The sequence below is a fragment of the Eptatretus burgeri genome, chromosome 6, assembly GCF_056783735.1.
Source record: "Eptatretus burgeri isolate ZD-2024b chromosome 6, Ebu_testis_v1, whole genome shotgun sequence".
Classification (NCBI taxonomy): Eukaryota; Metazoa; Chordata; class Myxini; order Myxiniformes; family Myxinidae; genus Eptatretus; species Eptatretus burgeri.
Window position 1 is genome coordinate 6,495,478 of NC_140966.1, and position 13,322 is coordinate 6,508,799.

The 13,322-nt window shown below is 42.9% G+C and overlaps 1 protein-coding gene across 1 annotated transcript in view; it reads right to left on the reverse strand.

Annotated features, from left to right (window-relative positions):
* The window catches only part of LOC147024185 (cytoplasmic phosphatidylinositol transfer protein 1-like), a 202,391-nt gene that overhangs the window by 83,425 nt on the left and 105,644 nt on the right, over positions 1-13,322 (reverse strand). The window contains exon 8 of the mRNA XM_085883853.1: positions 12,170-12,233. Within this exon, the coding sequence (XP_085739979.1) occupies positions 12,170-12,233 (64 nt within the window). The remainder of the gene's footprint in view (positions 1-12,169; positions 12,234-13,322) is intronic.

Consider the following 13,322-nt stretch of genomic DNA (forward strand, 5'->3'; position numbering starts at 1 on the left):
TTATGTTGTTGTAGATATGCGTATGGGTTTTGTGAGAATAAAGCCGATCGAAAAGGTCTATTGTTGATTACTACAACAATAATTTATTCTCACAAAACTTACCCGGTTGGATTGGACCAGAAGAGCGCCAGGCCTACACTGGAATGGAGCGTTTGCTGAGACCAGAGAGGCTGGATACGGATCCCAGTTCACCCACGGCGGCACAACAATGGAAACACTGGTTGAAGACGTTCGAAAACTTCCTGGGAGCTCTACCACAGGATAATCTGGATAAGATGAGTCTGCTTACAAATTTTGTCTCACCAAGACTGTACGAAACTATATCAGAGTGTACCGTTTATGATGAGGCTATCCGTACTTTACAGTCACAGTACGTAAAGCCCACTAATGAAGTGTTTACACGCCATCGTCTTGCAACTCGCCGCCAGCAGGTCGGAGAGTCCTTAGATGAATACCTTCTGACTCTGAAAACGTTAAGTAAAGAGTGTAACTTTGGGGCTGTAACAGCAACTCAACATTGCGAAGAATCCATCAGGGATGCCTTCATTAGCGGCCTGCAGTCACCACTGATCAGACAACGTTTATCAGAGAATAAGACTTTAGATTTAGCTACCATGTTTGATCAGCCTAGATCTCTAGATTCAGCCCAAAGAAATTCAGAATCTTATTGTTATTCAACCCTCCCGTTCATTGGGTGCTGCCTCATCCGATCAGAATACCGGTGAAGTGGAACCCAAAACTGTAATGGCTGCTACGGGTGTTAAATGTTTCTTTTGTGGTTTTTTAAAACACCCACGTGTAAAATGTCCGGCACGAGAGGCTGTGTGTCATTTTGCTAAGGTGTGCCGTAGTACTTCATCAGTAGCTACTGGTGCTTGTGCAACTTCCTCTGATCAGGTAACGCTAGCGGCTGTGTCTTCTGCCGCTGCCCCAGGGGTGTTATCAAAGGCGGTTGTGAGGGTCACGCTCAATGGAGTGGAATTGGATGGCCTTATTGATAGTGGTAGTTCAGAAAGTTTTATCCATCCCGACCTCGTTAAGTGCCATTCCTTAAGTGTACATCACACCCGAGGCAATGTTTCCATGGCATCCACTTCCTTCACCGCTCAGACATCAGGGTTCTGTCGAGTCAATATCAAAGTAAACGGTCGGTGCTACCAAGATGTGCGTCTGTCCATACTCCCTCAGCTGTGTTCAGATATAGTTTTGGGCCAGGATTTTCAGGGACTGCATGATAGTGTTACACTGACATATGGAGTTAGTTTGCCTCCTCTTGTTATCTGTGGACTCAGTACACTGTGTGTTGACCCTCCAGAACTGTTTGCCAACTTGACAGCTGATTGTTATCCTGTTACTGCTCGATCACGCCGGTACTCTCCCGATGATCGTAAATTCATTGAAAAGGAAATTCAGAGGATGTTGAAGGAAGGTATTATAGAGCCCAGTAACTCCTCTTGGCGTGCACAGGTTGTTGTCGTTAAGAACGAAAGTCACAAGAAACGCTTAGCCGTGGACTATTCAGAAACTATCAACAAATTTACACTTCTTGACGGGTATCCTCTGCCTCGTATAGATGACACTGTTAACAAGATTGCTCAATACCGTGTTTTTAGTACGATTGACCTCCGTAGTGCGTATCATCAAATCCCCATCAGAAATGAAGATAAGCCATACACCGCGTTTGAGGCCTGTGGACGCCTTTATCAGTTTGCTCGGGTTCCCTTTGGCGTCACCAACGGAGTGGCTTGCTTCCAACGTATCGTGGATTCATTCATCCAAGAAGAAGAACTGGTTGGAACATTTGCTTACTTAGACAACATTACTATTTGCGGCATGACTCAGGAAGAGCATGATGCCAATCTCACGAAATTTCTTGAGGCTGCTAAGAGAAAGAATATAACTTACAATGAAGACAAGTGCATTTTTCAACTAACAGGCTCAGTATTCTCGGTTATGTGGTGGAAGGAGGGGAAATGCGCCCGGATCCTGAACGACTCCGACCCTTACAGGATTTGCCTGTTCCTCGGGACATGAAATCGCTCCGACGCATCCTTGGCTTCTTTGCCTATTATTCACAGTGGATATATGACAACTCAAGCAAGATCCGCCCACTGTGTGCCACTACTACATTTCCCATGACAAGGGAAGCAGAAGCGGCTTTCCATCTTCTTAAGCAAGACATTGAAGGTTCAGTGGTGAGGGCGATTGACGAATCCATACCCTTCGAAGTTGAGACCGATGCTTCAGATGTAGCAATTGCTGCAGTCCTCACCCAGGCAGGACGTCCGGTAGCCTTCTTTTCCCGAACCCTTCAGGGACCCGAATGTCGTCATGCTTCTATTGAGAAGGAGGCCTAGGCTATTATTGAAACAGTATTTGACAGGCAGACATTTTACTATAAAGACAGATCAACGATCAGTGAGCTATACATTTGATAAGCAGCATAAAAATAAGATAAAGAATGACGAGTTCATGCGTTGGAGGATAGAATTATCTTGCTACGATTTTGACATTGTGTATCGTCCTGGTCGAGAAAACATTCCCTCTGATACATTCTCCAGGTCTTATTGTGGGATGGCATGCCACGATCGACATTCACTGTTTAACCTCCACGAAGCCTTGTGCCACCCAGGGGTTACCCGCTTACACCATTTTGTGAAATCTAAGAATATGCCATACTCTGTGGAGGATGTCCGGCAGGTTGTTGGATCTTGTAGAATATGCGCAGAATGCAAGCCCAAGTTTCACCAACCAGATAAGACTCGACTCATGAAAGCTACTCAGCCATTTGAGCGTCTCAATATAGATTTCAAGGGGCCTCTTCCGAGTACAGATAAGAATCAGTATTTTCTTAACGTTGTGGATGAATATTCACGGTTTCCTTTTGTATTTCCTTGTGCCGACATGACCACTTCCACGGTTATCAAGTGCCTCTGTCAGCTGTTCGCTATTTTCGGAATGCCGGCTTACATTCATTCGGACCGGGGACCCTCCTTCATGAGCAAGGAATTACAAGACTTCCTTGCCAGTAGGGGGATCGCTGGTCGCAGAACTACTAGCTATAATCCTCAATATGGTGTCAAGGAATCTCAAAGATGATGAGACCAGTTGCTTCCCAAGCCAGGTGGGAATTTGGAATTTCAGCAAAATGCTGGCGATAAATCACATACTCTTTGTGGAGGATAGTGTGGGGTCTTTAACATCCATCAACTAATAAGAGAAGGCAGAAAACCCAGCTCCCTGTCCATTGTGGATGAAACCAACACCCTGCATGCAAAGCACCAATGCAACCATTTATAATCAGTCATGAATCACAACCAAGGCTAGACAGCTCAGAGGTAGGTGCTGCCAGACCCTGTCGGAGTAACAGACGACTACTACTACTACTACTACTACTACCACCAAAATAAATGCGGCCTAAATACACCTCTGGCATTCAGGAATGTATTTCAAAAAATGGTTCGAAACCAAAATGAATACATCATTGAAAAACTAGATACAAACAAGTGAGGAAAATAGATGAAAAAGAAACCAAAGAAAGGAATACGATGACTTCCTTGAATGTCAGATTTCTGCAACTTAGATCTTTGGTAATTTACTGCTGTCAAGGATGTGCGGTATTTTTTTGCCATGAGGTAATGAATGCATCGACAGCTGAGGGGATTTAAAAGCAGTTTGCAATCCAAGCTTCTGCTGCTACTTCTGGGGTAAACATTCATCTGCATCAGTTCAGCTTCACTCGGTCTTTTTCGGTCAAATCGAGTCAATCAGTAAACAGCTGTTGGGGATCATTACCACCAGAACATGTAGGAAACCATTAAAAATAATAATTCACAACAAACATTCAGAACTTGGGTGCACTGTCAAATATCAGATCTAATACATGGCATACCGCATCAGCGTAGTAGAAAAATTTTTTTTATAACTAAAAATAATCGGACCACTGGACATGTAGCTTATCTGAGCCCTGGCCTAATGTTGTAATGAAAATTTGGTAGCATTCTGACCGGTGGGTCTGGAGAAGATGATTTACACGATGTTCCCAAAAATTAACTCTGTTAACCATTCTAACACGCTTCCGGTCGTGTGATCGGCATGACCTCCACAATTTAACAATCCCTTACCCTGGCCTAACGTTGAAACCCAAATTTGGTAGTATTCCGACTGGTGTTTCTGGAGAATACAATTTTTGAAGGAATGTACTAACTCCACCATTTTGACCTGCTTAAAAAGTCATGTGACCAGAACGAACTTTGCAATTCCCGAAACCAGTCAGGAGCGGAACGTTGCTGCCAAATTTCAGCCGGATCGACCCAGCAGTTTGGCCGGAGAAGTCGAAATAGGAGACGGACGGACGGTGCATGATGATAATACCTTCGAGAATTCCAATTCCAGATAAGGTCATAAGAATAGTAATATTAATGAAGAACCGATCCTGTACAGCATGGTCAATGGAAATCTTGCAATCCCACTCCAGTAAATGACAGATCTTGTTTTTTTTTTCTTCTTCTATAAATTAAAAAAAACGACAACATATCAAATTTTTAAATTTCAAGAACGCACGCACAAACTGCCCTTTTCCTGATGCAAATGGAGTTTCTGGTAAGCGTGAAAATGTGGATGGGGGCAGCGAGAAGATAAGAAAACAAGTTTTATCCGATGAAGACTTGAGCTGGAAGCCTTGGGGTTTGAGGGAAATTTCAAGTCACTCATTAGCAACATGGACAATTGCAGCAGAGTATTGCTCTGACGCCCAGATTTTTGGCAATCTCCTAATATTTAAACTCCAATATGAGAAGCATTCTGGCCAGAGCACAAGAAATTACAAGTCTGAATATCCAAATCTATGAATCTGTTCATCAAATTAATGCGCGGTGCTTAATTTGGCCAATCGTGGTTTTTGAGCTGAGCTGCGATGAGTTGTCTCGGACCACGAGCCTTTTGTTGTTTCTCGGGCGCTGTTAATAAAGGAATGGTGCCAAAGTGTGAAACTATAGAGAAGAGATTCCTTTAAATTTGATTTATTTGCTGGTTTACAAAATAAAGAGACAGATCTATTACAAAGGAAAACGATTTAACAGATAAATGGGGGATGAATGGTGGGGGTGAGCGAGCAAGTTCAATCACTTCTGAACGTTTAATCTGTGCTTTAATGCAGCAGGAGACCATCACTTTATCACAAAGCCGATTTATACTTATTTTACACATTTATCATCTCTACACTTTTGGAAAAAAACCCAAAAATAAACGGGGGGGGGGAATATTGCAATCTGGTCTTTGTCACGCTATCATCTCGTAAACGGTTGTGCATGAATTCACCAAACTTGGTAGTTTTGATAACCACATGGCAAGAATGTGCCAGAGCAGTATCATTGTTGGTTCCACCCCCTGGAGCAAGGTCAACATGGGAAGAAAAAAAACAAATTTAATCAAAATTTGATATTGGGTCATTCCTGGTGGAACTTTTGCCATCTTTCAACTTTGCACGAGGTGGGAAGCGTGGGGATTTGCGATGGCACGCCATACACTTCGCTTTAGTTTCAATTGTAGTGTTTATTTTTGGCTGCCACCGACCTTCCTCTATCCTGCATTTTCTCGAAGATCAGGAACCTCACCTCTAATTACAATAGGAATTTGGTTTTAACTTTTGCACGTTTGAATACCACGGATTACCCTACACAATATCTAAGGGTTTATGATATTGTCAAATTTGTTTTCATGTTGCTCAAGGCCTATTCCGCAGATAGCAGCCATGCAAATTTTGTCTGTTTTCCTGCCATGTCCATCTTTCTGCTTCTTCTTTCTCCAAGTGTTGTCCTTTCTACCTGCTCACCATTATTCTTTCCCACACCCCCCCACCCCTCCCTCCTCCTCCTCCTGAAAAAAAAAACCCCTTTATTTTTCACTCCAAAACAATCCCTATCTGCCTGGATTTCCTTCTGCCTATATTTCCTGTACACTTCATTTTTTATCTCTCCCTTTTCTCAATATCTCCAAACTAAATATTCATTGAATGAAGTTCTTCCTTTTAAAAGAATTTTAAAATGCTTCACTTTCCTTATTTCTCTATCAGGATTACCCCATATGTTGTTGTTCTTAATAAAGATTATTTTCCAAACCTATATCTTATCTAAGCACTTGGTCCGTCAACCTCCTCCCGTACTACAGCACCACCTTTCTCCGTGCCTTCAAAAAATTATTTCAACCCATCCCATGGTGTTTGTCTCTATGTGGCCAGGTTGCAAAAGTTGGCTGCGTACGATAATCAAATCCCCTTCACATCCTTCATCGGTGCCAGTACCCAACCATTACATATTATAACTAGAGGGGGAGTACTCGGTAGAGTGCAAAACCTCCGCCACCAATACTGCTAGGTCACTCAAGTGAACCTGATATCCTATTCATTCAATTTGACATCAACAGTGCTCACATAGTTATAGTTTGCAACTTTCCCTTTTACATACTCAAGTCATTCATCATAACTAGATTCCTTGAGACAGAAATTGATTTTACATGGGTATATCCACCTGAAGTTCCAAAATCAGCCGCAATTATAATTTTGGCATGTTTTTTGTTGGAAATCAATTATAATATGTAGAAATGCAAAAAAAAAAAAATAATAATCCAAATTTTGTTGAAAAAAAAGTTGCAAATTTTTTTTTTCTCTGACCATTTTTGGGGGGGGGGCGGGTTGGAAATCACTTGAAACATGTAGAAATGCAAAAAAAAAAATTGAAATATTTTTTCAAAATGGCCACCATAGTAGCCATATTAGACTTTGGACCAAGTCCAAAATCTAATGGCATGATCCTTGGACCATACCTAATCCCCCCAATAAGTTTCGTCGAAATCTGTCGAGGAGTTTTTCCGTAATACTGTTCACAAACAAACAAACAAACAAACAAACAAACAGAAAGGGGTGAAAAAAGTAACCTCCAATCTTCGATGGCAGAGGTTAAAAAACTGCATCTTTCCAGCTCCACACTCTTCCATGTTTTCCCCTCTTTCAACATCCTCCGTCTCCCCCCTCTCACCCCTCAGTTTTGGCAGGCCTGAATCCCACCCCAGCGGCAAAGTTGCACTTTACATCAATAACTAAATTTCTCACCGACCATGTACTGATCTTACACCTCCCAACCCTCAGGAGAACCTTTGGCTGTGTGATTACCCCTCCACCCCCACCTATTGTTTGTCTGTTTGTTAGACTACCACCCAAACAGTGAGGACTCCATCTACATTTCTCAGCCAACATGACCAACTTTTAACCACTCAGTTCAACTCTCTTCCTCGTATGTGGTGACTTCAATGGTCACCATCCCAACTGGCTGGATGTTGGTAGCACTCATCAACTATGGCACCACAGCAAAGGACTAATGTGACTCCGTGGGACTGACTCAAACTGTGAACTTTGACGGATTACTCCCAATTAAAAAAAAAAAAATCCTCCCTTCTGGACTTTGTGATGACACAAATGTCTCCCACTCTTCCTCTGCTCAAATTGGTTCACCTGATCTTGCTTGTGAGCGTCAACATCTCTGGCTATTCGCAGCCACCGCCTTAGCACCGGCGAGTCTGGCAGTTCACTCAAGCAGACCGACAGGGATTGCAAGCAGCAATCTAACTTCAGGGCCGGTCTTGTCACCAATAACCACTGCCCCCCCCACCCCCCCCCCCGATATCAATTCAACCGGGGAATTCTTCCAGAGAAACCTGCTCTCACTTATGCACAGATCCATCCCATCTTGACTTCAGTTATCCGAGCCTTCTTCCCACCTTTGGTGAGGCTGTTGCTTCGAAACAACTTGCCTTCTGTTCCTGGAAGGCAAATCAAACCAAAGGCATTAGATAATTCCACAAAGCCCACAAGAAGTGTGTCCACTCGCACGAGAGGCAGAAGATTGAGCTTTCAAACTCGTCTCCGTAATCCAATACCTGATGACACCTTGATAATTCTGTCGGAAGTATGCTCCCCCTCAATCCCTTCCCTCGCTTCAAATACAACCACCTCAGACTCCACTCGAGAGAAGGCCAAATGCCTCCATTCTAAGTTTGCTTCCAAATCTAGTGTCCCTGACCCCCTCACTTTGTACCAACCCTACTCGGTCACATCCAACTGTTCCTAGACTCTGTATTTTGCACCTGAGAAGGCGGAGAAGTTTCTGGCAACCCTCAACTCTGATTCTACAAATGGACCAGACAGCATCAGCTCATGTGACCTAAAACCTGCTCTGCTGTTCATGCAGATCCTGTTTCTGCCCTCTTCACCTGATCATTTGCCCTGGATCATCTTCCATCTGCTCGGAAGTCAGCAAACACCACATTACATTAAAAAAAAAATACAAAAACCATTACCTTTAGTGACAGACCTATTAACATACTTCCAACCATCAACAAGGTCATGGAATCAATCATCGCAGTTGAAATTAAATCCTTCCTTTTCTCCATTAACTTCATCTCCGATCCCCAATTTACATCTCAGGTCACCACCTTGGTCACGTTGCTTCTACTCTCCCAACAATGGATAGAAGCCATCAATGTCACACGTGAAATCAGGGCCTTCTCTCTCGACACATCGAGCATTTGATACAGTCTGGCAACCTTGCCCCACAAACTCTCGGCCTATGGAATCCAAGGCCTATTCCACTCTTAGGTTATTGACTTCCTCTACTCTTGTAACCAACATATGGCTCTCAAAATCTTTTAATCTCCTTTCCATGTTAAGGGTGGAGTGCCCAAAGGCAGTGTTCTAGGCCACATCATATACCTAATCTTAATCAACAATCTCTCTAACTCTTTGGAAAATCTTCTTTAATTACCCATTTGCTGATGACTCCACCCTCTGTTGTGACGTTCCGCAACCTTCAGTGAGCAAGGCAGCAGCCTCTTCCCTCTCTCCAGTACTCGATAAAATCACAAGCTGGTCAAACACTTGGAATATGCCTGCGTCCTTCCTGGTGGCAAACCCTCCCATCTACTTTCTTACAAATCCTTTTGAAGTTCAGTCTCTCAAGCACGAGTCTCACTATCAGACATGATCTTTCTTGGGCAATAACCACATTTCACAGTTGGCCTCGAAAGTCAGCTGCCGACTTGGCATCCTCCATCGTGCAGTCCTTCCTTGGCACACTTGAACTCTCATCCACCCACAACTTGATAAAGTACTCCTCTTCCCTCTGGGCTGGCGCCCCTGCCCTTATCAGCGTGATGCCGTGGCAACCAAGGCCTTCAAGATCATTGGAATCTCTTGTAATAAAGTTGAGTCTTTGGGCCGATGACCGTCTCATCGCAGACAGGTCGGTAGTCTCTCTGTCTTCTTCCACATCCTTTCTGGTCTTGCATCCTCTTCCCTTTTCATGCTTTGTCCCCCCCCCCAACCCACAGGTTTCTGCAGGGAGAAAATGGTCCACCATCAATCCCCTTCTGGTGAACCTTCCAAAACCCAGAATCATTGCTCACCTCCACTCATTCATTCCTCCTGTTTTTTTTTTCCTGCCTGCGGAACTAACTTCAACATTCTATTCAATCTCATTCTCTCCTACAAGTATTTAAGACAGATGTTCAACACCATCTCAGATCATCCCCCACCCAAAACCGTGATGTTCTCGACACCAGTTAATCCCTTCCCAATCCAAACCAATGTCCTTCCAAATTTCCAGGTCTTATTTCCTAAGAGAGTTTCCTTCTGTATCAATCTTGTCCATCCTCTGCATCCTCCTCAACTCCTCATTCTTACCTATGTCCCTCGGTCCTGCTGGTAGTGTTTTCCCCCTCTTTCTGTTGAGTCCCGATCCGTTCTTTGTTCTTGCTCTTCCACGAGCCCCGACATTGTATTAAATATACCATCAGAGATGGGGAATCCCCCGCCATTGAATGAAAAAGGTCATACATATTCCAGATAATGAGGGAGGTGAATTGGAAACAAGACACCATTTGGTCATCATCTCGAAAAAGTTCCCCAGGGGTGAGGAACGTAGTAACCAAAAATAATTGAAATCAGATAAGCGGTTTTCCATTTATTACAAAAAACATTTTTGTCAAGATGGCCGCCCCAGTCGGCTGTCTTGGATCCGGCCACGCACTAAATCAATAGGTTTCTTCCTTTTCAGGTGGTACATGTGTGACCCAAATTTCAAATCGATATGGCGAACAGTCTATGAGTTATCGCACTCACAGCTATAAATGTTGACGGACGGACGGACAGCCGGACGACCTGGGTGACAACAATATCCCCCTTCCGCCATGCGGTGGGGGATAAAAAACAAACAAACAAAAAAAACTACACAAGTTTGGTTATTAAATACCTGTATGAAAAACTTATATTCAAAGCAATTGTTTAATATCGAGTGTTAAAATGGTTTGGAAATTTTAATTTTCTCAGACAAATGTTGATCAATGGAAAGACCAAATACTGCATTGGAGTCAGAGGAAACCCAAATAAGCAGAGCAAAGACAGTCATCAGATCGAACGTGGATAGGATCTGAGTTCCAGCTGTAAGGCCTAAGTCACATTTGCTCTACGGCTAGGATACGGCGGCCGTACGCCCTCTGAATTGACAGAAACGTGCGGCGACCGCAGAGTTTCTGAGGTGGTCTCAGGGTGGCCCTGCGCCGTTTGGCTATCTTTTACAGGCCATAGGGGTCGCCGTGGAATTATAACTTTTTTCATTTCTACGTTCGCCGTAGCAATTTGACATGCCGAAAAAAAAAAACTGGTAAAAAATTAAAAATGAACCCACTCGTTACCGTCCGTCTGGCCACACGTTCGCCTTAGGGCCCCCCTGCGGTCGCCTTGCGGGCACCTTGAGGCTACCTTGCGTCTGCCTTGAAAATTCTATGGCCACCGCAGGGCCCCCTTCAGGTCACCGTGCGACATCAAATCAAAGACCATATGGCAACCCCACGTTTTCGGTCACCACTATTTCTAAATACGCCGTGCGGCTCTCCGAAAAATAAAAAAACGGATGTGACTGCTACATTGTGTGACCGTGGAAATACTGCGGCCGCCGTATAATTGCTAGTGGCCGTAGATTTTGGAGACCCCACGGCCGCCATGGCAAATGTGACTTAGGCCTTACTCTACCCTCAAACCCATCCAGGCACAGCCAAGTGAGGCTAATAATTATTTATTTAGTTTTTGGCATGAATTTTCTTCTCCTAAGACAGAAAGATAAGAAAGAGAAACTGAGTAAATCAGCAATAAAGGTGGAAAATGGAAAAAAAAAAACACAAATTATAGTGAAAAAATATATATATATATATATATATATATATATATATATATATATATATATATATATATATATATATATATATATATATATATATATATATATATATATGTGAAAGGAACAAAAATCAAAGATGTCAGAAGGTTTGGTTATTCTTGACATGGTCGACATTTTGTCGGCCCTTTGGCCAGTTACCAAAAGAGACTAAATCCTTCCCCCAGTTAATACGTCGTTTGTCCGGTCATCAAAAAAGAGGTTGGGGTAACAGATTTGTTTGCATCCGCCCCCCCCTCACCAATATTACCCTCTTGGGTTTTCTATAAACACCCACATTAATATAATCAATGCTCCTTTTGCTTTTCTTCCCCCCCCCCCACCACCTCTCTCCTTGCTTCTTTCAGAGAAACGTTCTCTCTTCTCTCTCAAAGTGTCCCCGAGTGGATGTTTTTTGGGGTCACACATTGTTCCAGTGTGCTCATTAAACAAACATTCATGCGAGTCTTTTGCTTCATTCAAGCAGTGTCCAAAACAGCTGCTTAGCATACAAGAGGCAGCAATTGCACAAAAGAAGCAAATGGCAAGCCAGCCGCTTCAGCCCATAGCTCCGACACTCGACGTGTGGACCACTCAATTGCACAAGAGAAAAACAAAGAGTAAAACGGTTGTAAGCATTTGCGTTTTGAATGAAAGGGTTTGGGTGTTTGAACGTTTGCTCTCACCCTGCCGCTTTTGAAGATGCTAAAGTAAAGAGAGAAAATTCAGGCTTGACAAAAAAAAACAACAAATGCCTATATGGAATCAAGCAAAATATGAAACGAGGCCCATAAGTTATGGGGATGATTTGCTATTCATGGGAGCACTGCGAGTCATACTTGCCTCATGGCAATAGCTAACACCTTCCTGGCTCCATAAACAAAATACTCCAAGGTTGCAAGTCTTACCATGCCATTCATCAATCCAGGCAAAAGCTTGTCTGTGTCCCGCCAATAGGATGTCTCGAATGGCCTGCAGAAGATCAAAAAGAAGAAGCCATCAGATTGAGTCAGTTTTGCATTCTTTAACGTCCACAACTAAAATGCAGACATGACAACCGGCATATATCCGAAGCATACAGGCGATGTGCTCTGGAATGTAATGCTTCCTGCTGGCATCGTATCAGAATGGGGGACGGGTTTGAATCGCCGACCTCCCAGACTCAGCAGATGCTCGAACCATTATGCCACAGAGTCTGATATGGAAGCCACACTCAGCTTTTATCACATCTACATTTTTTCTTCATCATAGAAACCTTTGGTTGGCTTGTCACTGTTCATTGCTCAATTTTTAAAATCCCAGACTCAACTGGTTTTTTTTTAAATCTCATTTTCTTTGCTTTCATACAAGATCAAGAGCAAAGCTTCTTTGGAGAAAGCGGGGGGGAGTGGGGCTGTCTGCATCAAAATAACGATATGAATCAGTGAACACTTCAAAAATAAATAAAAATCCGAGCATAAGTGAAGCAACCTACACCAGCAATTTGGACATCATAACCATGAGTGGTCAGGCCAGCTGATGCTAAAGAAAGTTTATATTACGATCAAAAAGAGTTGTCATGCAACAAAGGTAGAACACACATATATATATATATATATATATATATATATATATATATATATATATATATATATATATATATATATATATATATATATCCATTATTCATTTTCAACATCAGAATCTCCCATGCAGAGATGAAATGGTAGTGAGGTTCAAAGCAAAGTGATGGGGTGGGGATGAGGTTAGGGTATGAGGGAGGAGGAGAAAAAAAAACTGTAATATGATGTTTTTGTGTTTAAGGACTGGAATCGCACACAGATTCAGCCAAAATGAAATCAAAACAAAACAAGATCTTCAATACATCATAACAAAGGCACAAAATAGACCAACACACTTACACAACAGCCTTTTAACTCAACAACAAATACGAATGATTGCTTGTCGGCCTCAAAAACCTGAGTGATGGAGTGCAGATGGTAAAAGTCATGCTTAACATTATCAAAAGCAGACGTCTGCTTTGTAGTGCGTGACTGATGCTTTCCATTGGCAGCAGAATGT